Source organism: Astatotilapia calliptera, chromosome 7, assembly GCF_900246225.1.
Source record: "Astatotilapia calliptera chromosome 7, fAstCal1.2, whole genome shotgun sequence".
NCBI lineage: Eukaryota > Metazoa > Chordata > Actinopteri > Cichliformes > Cichlidae > Astatotilapia > Astatotilapia calliptera.
This window is the reverse complement of record NC_039308.1, coordinates 44,107,858-44,125,063: the sequence shown is the minus strand read 5'-3', so window position 1 is coordinate 44,125,063 and position 17,206 is coordinate 44,107,858. Positions and strand designations below refer to the sequence as shown.

Sequence of the window (17,206 nt, the reverse complement as noted above, 5' to 3'; positions counted from 1 at the left end):
TCTGACCTCAGGAATTCGCATGATAAGGTGGGGCCAGGTTTCACAATGAACACACCCGAAACTGGCTGATTGGGACCCACACCCAGTTTCACACCTTGGCTCAGGCGATTAGAGGATCATCAGGGGGTCCTTTTGTCCCTGTGTGGGGGGTTACTCCCACTAGGTTTATATCTGGGACTCTCCACCATTTGACCTTAGAACTGAAGAAGCTTCTCGGATGAGCAAGCAACTTAAAGAAGTCCAGACGCTTTTCTTTGCAAGCTCCTATGTACACTGTAATGTGAATTTGAAATTCTGTAATGTGAAACACTTCTATTTGTTTCAAAGATTCAACTCTTTAGAAATAATTAACCAGATCAACAAAAATGGGAAACTGAAACTTCAACAGAAAGGTGACACTGTGAAAACACTGTCAGCAGTGAAGTTTAAAATGAACCGTAATAGCACTGAAGAAATAAGGTAAGTGTCATGTACACTTATTTTGTCATTGAGAATATTCCATCCAATTAAGACTTCTTTGTTCTAATGGGGCTAACAGGCCAACATTAATGTTGCACACTGAGCTACCACATCATTACATGGTTGCCTCCTACTGGGTGGTGTTGTAAGAAGGGAGGAAGGGGAGGCACTGGAAACATCTAAACCTTTTCAAAACCTTGTTGCAGAAAGGTATATCATAGCATGACTGGTCATGCATGTTTTTGCTTCCATCTTGCACCTTGTCCTGCCAGCTCTTGATACCTCTCTCTTTGTCAGTACCTGAAAAAGATGGGATGAGGTTAGATGATAGAGCTTACTTTATAATTGATTGTCTTTAACACAAGTATTCTGTCATTCACCTGGAATGGTGTTATCCAGTATGAATCCAAAAAATCCACCGATGAACATATGTGTGGTAAAAAGCACTACAATCAATTGGTCCAGCTCTTTTATTCCTTTAGAGACAAGAACAAACAAAACAAGTCGTTAACCTTTATTAGCCAAAGATAAAAGAACTATAAATCTTGTACAAGATTATCGTTGCGCTTGCCTCTTCCATATGAAGGCAAGGATTCATTCTTTTTAAAACTAAATCAAGGCTTAATCATCCATCCACCCATTTCCTTAACTTCTTATGCAGTTTAGATCTCAAGGGTGCTGGAGCCTATCTTAGCTGACATCCCAGTCCAGCATAGGGCCAACACAGAGAGACAGACAGCATTCACTCTTACTCAGTTTACTGTGTGAGGAAGCCAGAATGCCTGGTATGCACTTTTACCACGGTTGCTGAGTTTACCATACACATTTTTTTTTGTGTGGTGTTTGGTTGTATTCAAGCATCTTAGAAGCAAACGGGTGAATCCCTATATGTCTGACTGAGATGGATTTGTCTGAGATATTTTATATTTTATCAGTGGCCTGTAAACTGTTTGTGGTATTTTTTGACAGTTAAAAACTTTCTTTGTTTGAGGTTTTCAAAACATTCGACTTCACATAGACACAAATAAATGAATATATTAAAGTATCTTAACTTGCCCTTCACTGGGAGTTGCACTGTGCTCTTGTTTATATAAAATTTTTAACTGGAGAGTGGATCAACTTGGTGAGGTTATCTGGTTATGGCTTACCGAGAAATGTCTATTTCAAATTAATTAATTGTATTCACACATTAGGCTAAAAACTTGATAGTGCCAAGAGAAAGGATTTTTAAATCTTATCAAACCTTATTAAAACTTAAAAAAAATCACATTTAACAGGATATTTTGTATAAGTAACTTGTATGTTCCCTTGACCACTGAAATCAAAGACAAGCTAGATAATGCTTCCAAATAACTATTCAAATCACTTCCCGGATACAGTTAAAAATGGACTGACTTTTTGAAGCAATCTGGGTCAGTACAGAATGTGATGTCACTAGGTTGTTTGGTTGCTAATAGATTCCCATTAGTTTATGTTAGCTAGTTAGTGACAAAACCAATAACGCCATGGAAAGTGTTTAATTCAATTCAGTTCTATAGAAATAAAACTAAAGTGGCTTCATGGTGCTTCATATTGTAAGGTAAAGACCCTACAACAGGGGTTCTCAAACTTTTAGGGGCCAGGGACCCCATACAGGGGGTAAAATATTTCCAAGGACCCCCTTATAACTCTCATGCTTTGAGATGAGATGCCACTTTAGCTTGGCTGGCTTCATTGCTTCATTTTCTAGCACTTGAAGACACACAATGCATTTTGGTCTTCCATCAACATTCTCGATAAAGCCAAACTCGAGGGGACTGTTGTCACTGGCACATGTTTTTAAGTGCCACTATGCGCCAGGTGACACTATGTGTTTTCACAGACCCCCAATCTGCATCTTGCATACCCCTAGAGGTCTGGGGACCTCACTTTGATAGCCACTGCCCTACAATAATAGAGAGAAAACCCCAACAATGAAATGAGCAATCACTTTGAGCAATCACTTTGAGCAATCACTTGGCAACAGTGGGAAGGAAAAACCCCTTTTAACAGGAAGAAAAGTCCAAGAAGGAAGTGGCTGCCTGCCACCACTGGTTGAGTTTAATGAAAGGAAGAGAGAATTAAAAAAAGCACACTGTGAAAAGAGCCAGAGATTAAGTAAATCAAGGTGAACTCAAACTTAAAAGTGGTCTGATACTGTCCTTCCTGTGTTTTTTCTTTGTCTGGTGGGTAAACTGAGAGGGGCAATTAACTAGCAGAGCAGATGTCCACTAGATGTGATCAGTACCATTTTATGCCATAAAATACTTTCTTTACCCAAGCACATCCAAACATAACTAAGTTTCTTACCAAAGCACGATCAGGAATCCTACCATCCAGTGATATGTTCATCTAAGATAACTCTTTATTGTCATTGCACAGTCATACATAGTACAGTAGTACAATGAAATCCATCCATCCCTCCATTCATTTTCTTTCGCCTATCAGGAGCAGGGTTATGAGGGCAGAAACCCAAGCAGAGAAGCCCAGACTCACTGTCCTCAGCCTCCTCCTCTGCTTATCCAGGGGAATAACACCAAGACACTTTCAGGCCAGCCAAGAGATGTAATCTCTCCTGTTTGTCCTAAGTCTGCCCTGGGGCCTCCTCTCAGTGGGATATGCCCAGAACACCTCAACCAGGAGACACCTAGGAGGCATCCTTATCAGATGTGCAAACCACTTCAGCTCGCTCCTTTTGATGAGCATGTCCACGGAACAAAAAAAATCTCCCTGTGGACATGCTCATGCATTCTAGGATTATCAGTTATGCTTCAGTTTCTTGTGTGATATATAAGTAGTAAACTGGTTGGATATGCTTTTGAGAGAAGAAAAACTATTTTATTGCATAAAATAGCACTGATCGCATCTTGTAGACATATATCTGCCAGTTGATTGAACTGCTCAGTCTGTCCACTCAACCTAACAACAAAAATCACACACAGAGGGGACAGTGTCGGACAGTTTGTCTGTGTGGTGAATCAACCGTGAGCCTGACTCAAACAAGCTCTTTTGCACATAGTCTTCATTTATTAAACTGCTCGACAAACTCTAACACTACAGTCAGCAGGAGAATTTTCCCATTACAGTGCAGCTAGCCAACAATAAAGAACAACTTACTGCTTAGGAGACAGAGAGTAAAGTTGATTGTAAAACAAATTAGTTTTTTAACATAAAAGTTATTGCTACAGCCAGGGGCGATTTAAAAGTGACACCCCCGAGACTGCTTTTTACTTTTAGTTTCCCTGTTTTCTATTGAGTTATCAATTCTGTTACTAGCTAGCTAATGCAAGACTATTAGCAGCAACCAACCAACTTAGTGATCTCACATTCTGTACTGGCACAAGATGGTGCTATGCATGCTCTAAAAATTGTAACTCTAAATACTTATTTCTTAAATCAACATTCACAGATAGTGCTAAATCTTAGAGTATTTTAAGTTGGGCTCCATGGTTTATTACACATTAATACACAACCACAGCAAAGTGTGTAATAGACAGGCTGGTCCAAATCGAGAACTGGATACACATGCAGAATCTGCATTACCAACAGGGGGAGATAATATATTTAAAGTCAGGAAGTCAGTAGTGAGCACAGAAAGGTATGATTTACATTCTTGGGTCGTTAATCGACAGAAATGATAAAGCTAGTTGGCTAATATGTATTTACATATGAATAATGTCTGTTTAAAATGTGTTCCCATGATTATTTCAATGTTAGTTTGAAATAAAATATCTCACTCTGCTGGTTCTGCAGCTTACTGCAACTTTGCATGCGTCTCCAATTCATGCTTTGGAGAGGCAAAGTATAAAATGGCGAACTGGCGTGTCTGTTGCACATTTTGCCATGATACTGTCATGTCCACTTTAAGGTGATTGCTTTCTTTATTAACATACAAAAAGTCTGCCTTTATAATAATTTTATAGTGGCCAGGAAGTCATGATGATAAAGCCATGATGTAAAATCTGCTTATGTATTAACCACAGTATATGTGACAGTATGTGTGACTGATTACTTCTTTTTGCTGCACTGCCCCATTACACTGGACCTTAGGGTTCCCCCACCTACCAAATCCTATTTTAACTCTTTTTTTTATTAAGATTTGTACCATATCAACCCTTATTTACTTTCTTAGGATTGGGGTATAGAGGAAGGACATGACTTCCAGAAAACAGTTTGGAGAAACATGGTGCAGCGGTGCACAAGGAGATGACCTAGAAGGGGACAACGTCAATGTAAAACTAGCTACTATCTGATGCCAATAGTAAAAATACATATATTTTTGTAACTGATGAACTGATGTAAATTAATCTTTTACATGGAGACATTTTAAGTGAAGTGGATAATAAGAAACAGAACATGTAGTAGCATTCTAAAAGTGTCATGAATCGCTGTGCGGCAGGCAGGAGTTGGACCCAAAATGCAAGACTCACAGACTCAGGGGATGAACTCAAAAATCACAGCTTTATTTGCTGGTAGGACAAACATACAAACTAAACTAAACTAACCTAAACTAAACTGGGGAAACAACAAACTAAGAACTCACAGAGAGACACAGGGCGATCCACACAGCATGAGGGACGACACGACACTGACTCAGAGAAACACAGGGTTTAAATACAATGGGAAGTAACGAGGGGAATGAGACACAGAAGGAGAGCACAGCTGGGAGAAATCAGAACTGATGAGACAAGGGAGCAAAGTAGGATACACTCACATGAGACACAGACCTTCAAAGTAAAACAGGAATTAGCACAGATGCAAACTAGACTAGGGGAGACAGCAACTAAGAAACACAGAGGGCAGCTACTAAATAATCAGAGAACTAAACAGAATACAAGAACACCAAACTAAGACACTACACTAAAGAACAAGCTAGGACAACAACGAGAACTAAGAACATAATACAGAAAACTCAGAGGCACAAGAAACTCAAAACACTGGGTCACTGACCCAGGACCGTGACAAAAAGAGCAAATTTGCTGGTAGTTTAATAAAAGCCACATTGTTGACACAAAGTGGTAACATAGGTACAATTTGCCTGTAGCACCTCACAAGAGTGTCCTGTGACATTGACAAAAGAGCCACGGATGTTTAGATATATGGATTTGTAAAGGTTTCTGTTGACCAAGGGGCACCGTTTTTAATCACTAGAGACCACTAAGATACTCTAAAATCCTGAGTCAGAGTTGGCTTTTCATGTGGCATGTGTGACCATGAGCACATGGTGGAATACAGAGGGCCATTCAAAATGGAAATGCCTGCAAGTCCAAGGCCGTGCTTTCATAATCCTTCTCAGGCAATAAACTGCATAATGAAGTTGTACTGAATTGAATCAAGAACTGCAAACAGCGCTGACGTAGTTTGACTCTGAAAAAACTCTTGTTCAAATAACCCATCCCAAAACATATACACACAAAGGAACACACACACATCTCCTGCCCAAAACGACAGCAGTCAAAAGTTCAAGGCATCCACAGAGTTGATTTTAAATCCAACAGCTTGTACATCGAAAGACGTCGGGATGAGCAAGAGTTTGTTTACAAAGAGCATTGACAGGTTTCCTCTTGTCTGGTGCTATCAGCTAATGTTGAGGCTGGGGACAGACTCTGGAGCAAGAGTGCTTTATCTGAGCTGGGCAGATTACAGCCAGTTACATGGGGGCAAGCCAAGAGGATTGGGAGGTAAGCAGCCTAGACCAGAGAAAACCAGACAAGCCCTCATGCCCAGTATTGCACTCTGGATTAACACTTTCTTGGGAGACACTAGCATCACATGACACATAGGATCAAGGTCTCATGTCTGCGGAGAAGAACTGTTTAATCTTGAAGATTGCTCTTTTGATGGCGCTTCATAGGAGGTGGTCACAAAGCCTATGAATCAGCTAATCAAAATGTCATCAAAATAATGTACTTATCAGTTGTCAACCTGTGACGATCTATAACTCTCTTACTTCTAAGATCTCTGACTGATCATATTTATTTCACATTGTGTAATTTCATCTATTAGATTAATGTTTGGATTGATGACTGCATTAGTGTAAGCTGAGAGTGATCTATCAGTTGCATATGAATGCATATTTTATTATGTTTATGTAATGTAGAAAAACATTTAAAGTATTACAAAACAATTTTACCCTATTCACCTTTCGCATTTAGCTTTATTATTATTATTTTTCCCCTTTCTGCTTTTTCACTATTGTTTTTCCCTGTTTAGTCATTCCTCTTACCAATAGGCCAATAGGCAATAATGTCAATGAAGAATTTGTGCACACTACATAAACAGAAGTGCAAGTAAACCTAGAGTTATCTATGATTATACCCTTGGAATGTTTTATAGATTTGACCTAGGCACTGTGAAACCTTTATAAGATGTATGTGATGGGATTACCATATTACAAATACTTACGAAGTTGCAGTGCTTTTTTTCTTTAAATTGTTTGCAAAATTGTCAGAGACCTGATTGAAGTTGGCAATATCTGCAATCAGCAAATTCCAGTATAACATAGAAAAAACTATATTTTTACAAATGAAATCTAGAGTAATTGTTAAAAACTAACAAACAAGAAACCCCCCAAAAATATTTCAAGCATTAGGTTCTTTTCTGATGTTTTCTGCAATCTGCACATCCCTAGATGTAGAAGTTTTCCAAAGAAGCTAAAGTCACATATAACCAAGCCAAGCCCTTAAAATTCTATTCTCAAAGCTGCCGACAACATCTACAGTTTTACACTTTAAATAAATGTGATTCCAACCCAGCCTCCTTCTTGTGCTAAGAAGAAAAGTCATGCATGGATGTACAAAGAATCAAGCTCAAGAGCCTTATCAGTGCCCCCTACTGGCTGTTATGCTGGTTTTATCCTATTCAACCCATATAAAACATGTCTTAAAAGACTGGACTCCAAACTGAATGTTTTTCTGTCCTAAGTACATAAAGGTAAAACCAAAGATTCCCAAAACACATTTAGTCTAAAAGACAATTTGCCACCTTTAGCCTAAAGACTAAATGTAAAATGTTTGCCATCTGGGCCTGTGGGATTTTGGAACACCTTGGCATTAGGAGCTTAGGCTGGCAAAACTACTGCATCTTTTCAAGGGTAATCTCTAAGTGTCTGTGGGAACACAGCCTGGAATTCACCGTAAGAGGACTATGTCACTGGATGTTTTATTTTTTGTCATTGTTTACTGATTTTGTTTTGATTAATAAAAAATAAAATGGTCAAACTTGTGTAATATCTCAAGCAGAAATCTTACAAAAGTGTCCCACAGCACAACTATTTGAACAATTATAAATGTTATTAAAGCACCATAGCTTAGTTTCTTCAATTATGCACCAGATGTTTAGAGCACTTTCTATTGTGATTCCTGTTAGATAAAATCATAAAGGAGGTGGTGAAATAAATGATAGATCACACCCAGTGTGGGTACAGACAAAGAGTTTGTCATGGTACAGTGGCTACTGTGTACTGAACTGAGAAGAAAATGACGTGAAACTGCTGCTTTCCAACATTTTTAATGCTCATTGATGCATAGTAACAAACTAGTGCTGTGCCATAACAAACAGACATGGGTTGTGTGGGCTTAAATAGACAAAAGAGCAGGTGCATGTGCCATCTTGTGTATTTTATCGTCCTATTTTGTTGATATTATGCTGTGAAATAAATTATTATAAACCAGGCTGAATAAGCTAAAATAGTACAGTGTGTTAGCAAGCTACATTCTTTGCTGTCTCTATAGGTATCAGATATCTTTTGTGCTTGAATTTTTCTCTGCACTCGTCATGTGATACCTGGGCATCGGGGTGCCAGAGCTGGGCCATGTACTATGAAACAAGTTCAGCATACACATGATATTCAATACCTGGCTTCACTTACCCTGCCAATTGTGTTAAGCAGTCACATGAAGGTGGTTATTAGCTCAGTAAGCCCAAGGTTTCCTAATCTAGCTATGCACACATTCACATGAAAGACGTGGCATATGACCAACCAGATGACCATTAGAAACATGGTCAGATTTTTGTTTTATCAACAAAGTGTCTGATTTCACAAACGAAAGGAAAACTATTTAAAATATAAAGACATTAATAACATGATACAGCAGTGACACAGTTGCTGCAGACAATGATATCAGTTACTCTTAAAACAACTTTTGCTATCTATGCATCTGAAACTAATTTCTGGAAAATTGATTGGTCAGTGAGCAGCGATTTTATACGCTACTGAGCTATAACCTGCTTCCGAGCAGGTTAGTTCTGCAGCATATTTATAGCTTGATAGGCCCTAACCATACTTTGTACTATTTTGGAGGACTGTACTATGTACAGGATTGATTTTTTTTTTCATGTCCTAAGAATAACATCCATCCATCCATCCATCCATCCATTTGCTTCCGCTTATCCTTTTCAGGGTCGCGGGGGGCGCTGGAGCCTATCCCAGCTGTCATAGGGCGAGAGGCAGGTTACACTCTGGACAGGTCGCCAGTCTGTCGCAGGGCTAACACATAGGGACAGACAACCATTCACACTCACATTCACTCGCACATTCACACCTAGTGGCAATTTGGATTATTCAATTAACCTATCCCCACAAGCTGCATGTCTTTGGACGGTGGGAGGAAGCCGGAGTACCCGGAGAGAACCCACGCAAACACGGGGAGAACATGCAAACTCCACACAGAAAGACCCCGGCCTGATGGTGGAATTGAACTCAGGACCTTCTTTTTTTTTTTTTTTTTTTTTTTTTTTTTTCTGGAAGTGACATCAGAAACAGCAGCATGTGACATCACGTGATGGCGGAGCTTCAGTTCATCCTTTGTCATCCTTTTCTTTTTTCTTTTTTTTTTAATAGGACAGGGGGAAAGAATGAAAGAAAGAGGGGGAGAGGAAGAAAGAAAACCAAAGGGGAGAAGAGACGGTGAGAAGGGGGGGAAGAGAGAAAAAAAAAAAAACTCCTGGGTCACCTGTATGGAGAGAAAGAAAAACAAAAAAAACAGGGGAGACAGCAAACAACAAAGAGCAACATAATAATAATAAAAAAAAGCACCATCACAATAAACTAGCTAGTCATAGATATCAATAGTTCCTAAATAATAAACGATATTGTGCAGCACGCAAGATAGACAGCGCACAGTGTGCTTTGAGGCAGCAGCCAAGAAAGCTGTAGTCCGCATCTGTGAATACCCATGTGTGCATACCTGTGTGCATACCTGTGTGGATCAGCATGCTTGCATTCCAAAGGTTTCTCCATGTAATGATCTGCTAGAGAGTGTGGGGAGCCACAGCCCTGTCCTCTATGGTATCAAGCAGGTATGGAGGAGATCAAAACTCCAGACATCCAGAGGCCCCCAGAACACAAGAGACCAAGGAAGACCAACAGAGGGGCAGCCGCGCCACTGTCCCAGTAAGAGCTGAGGAGAGTCCCAGATGAGAGCTCATTCAGCAGCCGCGGAGCAGAAGCCAGGGGGAGTTGCAGTGACGCGCCCGTGAGCTCCGCCGGCAGCCAGCTGTGCCTGAGTGACCGAGCCCCAGGCCGAGAGGCCGGGGGCACCCCACCTCCAAAGTGGCCCGAGCGAGCCCCAATAAGCGGCCGCCAAGGAGTGAGCCGGTGTGTACCCGGACGCCCACCCCCAGATACAAAGAACCACCAACGCACCGATACCTGAGGGAGTCCGCCACTGGCAGGGGAAGTGGTGGTGGGTGGAGATAGGCCTCCAAACCTTGGAGGGCCCGAGATGTCCCCAGAGAGGTGGCGTCTGATACCCAACCTGACATATAGACACAGACATACAGGCACACACAGACACAAACATCCATTCCCACCCTCATGCTCTCATATGCACTTACTCCACACTCAACCGACGTGGAGACAGACATAAAGAGACGCTGTATACACGATCACACTCCCCAAGCGTACTCTACTAACCGGGTCTAGGTACCCTTGCCCCTGGAGGGGGGGACTGCACCCAGACTCAGGACCTTCTTGCTGTGCGGCAACAGTGCTAACCACCGTGCCACCGTGCTGCCCTAAGAATAACATATATAAATGACAACAGTTTCTCAGTTAATGACTCAGTCAGTGAGGTCGACTGTAGCAAGGTGTACAGAGTATAGACACAGAATCCAAATGTAGGACATAGAAGGCTGACTTGAACAACAAATGATGAGTCTTTAATATTGGCTATAAACAAAAGTCCAAAGCACATTTCTAGCGTTAACTGAACTTCCAAAACACTACCTCGATCACTTAAATTACACAATTGAAAGTATATGTGTATTGTTTGTGTATTTATACACAGGCACTCATATATATTCAAATAATAAAAAAAAAAAGTTCATTTACCTGTTACTACCACACACCTGTAAGAACTATCGCCTTAGATCGAAAAGCGTGGAAGATAATCGCTGGTCAAGCAAGAGAACCTGCGGCACCTACAGCAGCGTACTGGTACCGCCGCTGGTTGCCCGCTAAAGGACAAGACTACCACACATCAAATCTGGTCATTGGTACTTGCTGGCTTGTGTAGCCACTAGGTAACAAAAGCTCAACACTCCCCCTAGCATCCTGGAGCATTTCTGTTGTGTTTTGTACGTGTTTTGGAGTTCGTACGTGTTTTGGAGTTTGTACGTGCTTTGTCTCTAGGGGCCACCGTAAATAGACTTTTATTTATTCACTCCACATAAAATGTAATAAATAAATCATACAATACAAAAACCAACTATTAACATTTCAACTTTTAACTATTTAAATTTTCAGCTTTTTCCTTTTAAACAAATTTAAAGTGAAACAACACAAAACACTGCAAACCACAACACAATAAAATATAAATATGAAAAAGTATGAAAACAAAAGGAAGATGCACATTCTCTTTCATATGGGCCTGCATGAATAAACTTTGAGTCCTTTATCTTCCGCAACTGAAAATAGTTGTGGATGATCATTACACCTTTCTAATGTGACGTTGTTGTGCCTGGCGAGTGTAACTACCGCCCCTCCCCCCTCTTCCCAGCGCAAAGCACAAGGCTCGCGTGTGGAGTGAAGCGGGAAAAAAAGTGCAAGAGAGAGGGTGAGAGAAAGAAGAAAACCCCGGCTTGCGTCGTTCACTTCAAAGAGTCTGCTCTAAGAGCCGTTTCGTTCTCGACCGACACATCACTAATTAAGACAAGCAATAAGCAAGAAAACACAGAGCTGCACAGGAGCAACACAACTAATGCTTTAACAATATATACAAAAAGAGTTGATTACATGCAGACTGCAAAGGAACAAGACATAGGTAAAACTAAACACACAGAACTAACACAGGACACAAGAGGGGAAAAAAGAAAATAACATAAAATACTAAACAGAGAGAAAAGATGAGTCAAATTAACATGAAAACACAGACAAAGGAGCAGTGTTACTCCAGTGATGTAAAGCAGAGGAGTGAGACAGAAGAAGAAACGATTCAAGAAACAACCACAACAATAAATCACAGAATGAGGCATGAAAACTAGACAGGAACCAGAAAAATAACATAAAAGCTCAGGATACTGAGAAAACAAAGAAATTATGAGCCAAAACAGAAACTTATTATAAGAACATCATGTTATATTGGAATTAGATATCAAAGATTCAACAATATCACAAGGAGTCAAACTCAATATTAAAATAATAAATCAGCTCAGTAATCCAGAAATTAAAGTAGTTTAAACTTCACACACAAAAACAATAAAACACAAACAGGCACACAAGCTCAAGGATGAGCTCAAAAAATGAAACCTCACTATTGGCTGGTTTAGAATACTATTTAGTTAGATTCAACAAACACATTTTTTTTTTTTAGTTTACTGGAGTAATTTATGTTCTTTCAACAGAAAAAAAGGTTTGTGGATTTACTTTAAAAAGTTATGTCAAATAGCTCCACTCAACCTTTCGGTGGAAGTAACTCCTGATTTTTATTTAAAAAGTTGAACCAAGTCCTGACGTTAGCCTGCCAAAATGGAGTGTCGTACTGAAAGAACACATGTGAATCAGGTAAAACCAGCGGTTCCCAAACTTTTTTTGCTGGGCCCCCCTTTGTTTTACAAGAAAAATGTTCGTGCCCCCCCCGGGCGTGCGTGCACGCACAAAGACATCCTCCAACCACACACACCCATATTTTGCTCCATTGCGGTTTATTTCACACCTCAAACATTTAGTAAACAATTAAGCAAATACAAGTAATTTGCAATAAATTACAGGTAGAAAGAAAGTAAACTACTAACTCTTTTACACTAACGTCTGCACCTACACTGGTATTTTTGAAAACGCAGCTGTTTCGTCCACACGTAAACGATGTTTCGAATCACCGAAAACTGAGATTTTTTAAAACTCCTTTTTTGCGTTTACGTGTGGACGAGGAATACAAAGTTTGTCACGCAACGTCAAAGGTATGTGCTTTATTTCACATTACACTGTGCGCCACGTTATTGTTTACGTGAGATGAATTGCAGATAGAGACAAAATACTGTTACTGTTAAATTGACTATGCGCACGCTTACACACACGCAGTTACTGTACCTCTATTTAGAAAGGCAGAGGCGTCACGGTGTGATTATTTTACGTGTAGTTGTTTTTTTCCCTGTGTTATAATATTCAACATTGCTATCAATACATTTTTCAATAAATGCCTCTCTGTGCAAAATGGGTTTAAAAACATAAACAACTGTGGCATACTGTTTGTCTGTGATTTGAACTGAGGGAACAAATCGTGGCAGGATCTGTCTGATATTATTTGTATCCCACTGTAACTTTACTGTATAAATAGCTAACATCTCCAAAATGTCAGGAGAAGTTTAGTCATTACAACAAGTGTTTGTGAACTAAATATCAAGAATGTGGGATATTGTTTGTCCGTGATTTGAAGAGCGTCCGTGATTTGAAGAGCCCAGCGCTGCTCCCAACGAAGGGAAAAGCAGTTTTGCAGTGGAGACCTACCTTGCCACTTGTGCAGGTGAAACCAAAGGGCAGATATGCTTCACCATATTTTCTAGTCTTTGGCTTAGAATGAAGTTGGTTTGGAAACATATTCAGCGATGCTTCATCTCCTGCTTTGTGTTTGTGTGGGCACCTGTGCTAGCAGTGTCCAAGCATGGTTTTTTTTTTTCTCCTTTTCATACCGTGCCCCCATACGTGGGCGGGCCCCACACTTTGGGAAGCTCTGGAGTAAAACTAAAGTAAACTAAAAAATAAATAAATAAATAATAATTTTAATTTGTTCAGTAAATTCAAGCAAAGAAGACTTTGAGTGTGTTTTCACAGGTTGGATGGTACCACTTGACATTAAAAAAAACCACACACACACTTTTTGACAGACTATGTTTCACAGTCAATATGTAGATTATTTTAACTGTATTTCTATACTTTCATGCAAATACTGATTTTAAAGCCCTAAAAGTGTGTGTGTGTGTGTGTGTGTGTGTGTGTGTGTGTGTGTGTGTGTGTGTGTGTTAAAATCACCAGTGTCAATGATGCCAGGATTGGATTGAAACCAGGTGGGTAGAACCAGACCGCTGAAGGTTGAAAAGCCCAGGATGACGAGGTTACGTGAAGAGTTAAGATCCACATACTGGAGAGAGAAAAGAAGACAGGATGGTGTGTGAAATAGGGTGAGAAAGAAAGAGAGACAGAAATAATGTGATACAAATTTGCTAAAACTGGTTTATTGACTCTCAGATGCAAGCCATTATTTTGTTGATCTGTTTCAGCTAGCTGACATTTCTGCTGTGGAAGTTCACTAAAATGAGATTAGGAATAATCAGGAAAAAAAGAGACCCAAATTCTATTTTGGTATGGGATTCACATTTATTTGGTCATGACAGGTTAACACGGGTCACAGTGAGGTCAGTGTAGATATATATATATATATATATATATATATCTGTGTGTGTGCGGATGTATGTATAAGACTATATTACCTGCCTATAATAATGAAACATGATACACAATAGTGTTACAACAGTACAAAACGAAATAGCTACAAAATATAGCTTGGGAAAACACCGTCATTTTTCATCTTTACAAAAACTGATAGAGCAAGTTCTTTAGCCAAAAAATACCATAGAGGGGAGGAACTAATAATACAGTTGTGCAACAATTCAGTTAAGGTATTTGCATTTACTGTATTTTCTAGCAAGTACTTCCTTAAACGCCGTCTCACTTATGTTTTTCAACAATTAATTAGTCTCGAAGTCGGAGACTTTTATAACAGCTAAAAATTCACAGTGTTTAGTTTTCAGTTCTCATTTAGGCATTAAGAAATATGTTTGTGGTTGAAAAACAAACACTCAAAAACCTTTTTTGGAATATCATTAAATTACTATCTTCTTGTCTGTATGTTTGTCCAATATGTTTGCTGTAATCAAACTGAAATAGCTTGATACGGGAAAGGTGATTACTATTGACCCTTACTCACTCAACCTAACCTTGAAATCACATATTACTGTACTTACATTGAATTTCATGTATTACGGATTACACTTACAGTGCGCTAACAACTGCCAAGCTCAATATCTAACATCAAAGCAGTTTTACAATATTGAGACATTTTTGTGCAGCAGATTTCTTAAAGGTTGCTTAAAGTGCCAAATGGTAGACAAGTTAATGACAATAAAAAGCAAATAAAGTTTTTATTACACACATGATCCTTATTTTCTGTTTTTGCCTGTATTCTAGATAGATTTAACAACACCGCTCACTGTGGAACCAGTGAGTCCAAGAAAGCCTTAATAGAGATGGTGCTTTGTTTAGCAGTGTTGTTTTATTTGAAGGGGTTAAGGATTAGGGCATCTTATTAAGCTATGCTCTAGTTACTCTGAATAAAAAAAAAGGTGCACAATAAAAGACAAATGCAATTTGATATGCTGTGAAATTAATTGTGTTTACCTGGAGGTTGGATATCCCAACTGCTGCAATCATTCCAAACATAATAAGGAACATGCCCCCAATGACTGGATCTGGGATAGTGATAAAAATTGCTCCAAACTTTCCAAAGATTCCGAGGATGATCATCAGAATTCCAGTTGTCTGGAGGACCAGCCTGCTACCAACCTAACATAAAAACAGAGCACAGGGACTCACTGTAAGGTGTACACAAGAAAACTTAAACCATCATTATTTTTGCAAGGATGTTGGAAGAATCTCTGGGTCTCACTGGACATGTGACATGACAACACAGGAAGAGTGGTTAAGCATTTCGATGCCATAATATTAAATAATAACTATATCTGAAATTGTCCTGTGATAAGACAGGGTGTACATGTTTTTAACAGGTGTGTACATACTAATCGCAATTTTTTTTAAATTGAAAATACAGTAACCTGCACTTTCAAACAAGACATGAATACAAGTGGATTTAGATTACCATTAACCAATGCACAAACAAACATATATACATAATACATATAAATCCATCTTGAATGTTGTCAGTAGTCAAAAGTAAACTTGGTTTTGGTCCCTTTCAGTAATTGGTGAAAATCTCCCAAAGGTGTTCTTTTTAAATGGTGTGTGGTAGGACTTGACTTAAGCGGTCACAGAAGTGCAGGAGACTGATGCTGCCCAGTGTAGCAAGTGATTTATTCACCATTTTGTGACCCAAATAATATTTACAAAAAAACAAATAAGAAACTCAACTCTATAACTAACTCAGTTCAAATAAACATAACTGAACTTAAATCAACAGAAATTAAGGTCAAACTGCACACAGCTACACTGACCCCTGAACCTTTCTTCTCAAACACCCGAGTTCTGCTTAAATAGTCCACTTAACCAAACGATTTCTCCTCTGGACTATTCCATTCGGTAGGTAAGATGAACATAATTATATTCAAACCTCTACTACTACTCTTTACTGGCAACATGAACTCTGTGGTGTAATCAATACATATTACAACAATAAATCTATTTCTTCATAAACCCTCTAAAATCAACTTTATTAAATTATAAGAGTTCTTCCCCTCCCGCACTTGGTCTCTTCCTGTGACCTCAGATGAACCCAGAAGCTATAAAGCAGGAAGTAAAACTACATTTCCTCCTTTTGTTTCTGGAAGACAGGTAGGTAAGGTAAGTTCTAAACAATACAAATTAACAGTTGAAATAAAGAACATGTTAACTTAACAAACTTGTAGGAATTGATTTAAACCAAGATGTTATATTATATAATCTGTAAAAGTGCAAAACATAAACAAACCCGGGATAGTAGATGTTTGCCTATTGCAGATTACATGTGAAATATGGTTAAATCAAATAAAGAATGTTAACTAAGAATATGGACAAGTGGTACTCTCACCCACTTTGTCACATGGTACCTATAGAGTATATTGATGTCATTGTCAAGTTGTTCAAGGAACAGTTTAAAAATATTTTTGTGCGTTGGGACATAGTATATTACCCTGCTGGAAACATCCCATTTAATATGGGGACCCCATGAAGTCTTTGGTTGGTGTAACCCACTAAAAGTGGTGTAAACCACTTTTATTCCCTGGCTTTTTGTCATCTCTTTTGATTGTTTTAAATGTACACCACTTTGCTCAACAGCTGTTGTTGATGTGCTATATAAGTACATTTGACTTTGACTAACCCATGCGATTTGAAGTGATGTGTATTCAGAAATACTATTCTGACTAAGACCCTCAGGGTGTACACCGCACCCCTAGCGTCGTTGCCCACCTCTCAATTTTAAAAACACATAGACACTGAGGGCTATCAGGAGGGGCTATGCGC

At 39.2% G+C, this 17,206-nt stretch overlaps 1 protein-coding gene across 1 annotated transcript in view; it reads right to left on the bottom strand.

Annotated features, from left to right (window-relative positions):
- Positions 1–279: 279 nt before the first annotated feature.
- LOC113026334 (solute carrier family 23 member 2) overlaps positions 280–17,206 on the bottom strand; it is an 84,225-nt gene continuing 67,298 nt past the window's right edge. The window contains exons 9-12 of the mRNA XM_026174991.1: positions 15,371–15,535; positions 13,946–14,054; positions 840–935; positions 280–759 (exon numbers count right to left, since the gene is read on the bottom strand). Coding sequence (XP_026030776.1) covers positions 590–759; positions 840–935; positions 13,946–14,054; positions 15,371–15,535 — 540 coding nt within the window. The 3' untranslated portion in view covers positions 280–589. The remainder of the gene's footprint in view (positions 760–839; positions 936–13,945; positions 14,055–15,370; positions 15,536–17,206) is intronic.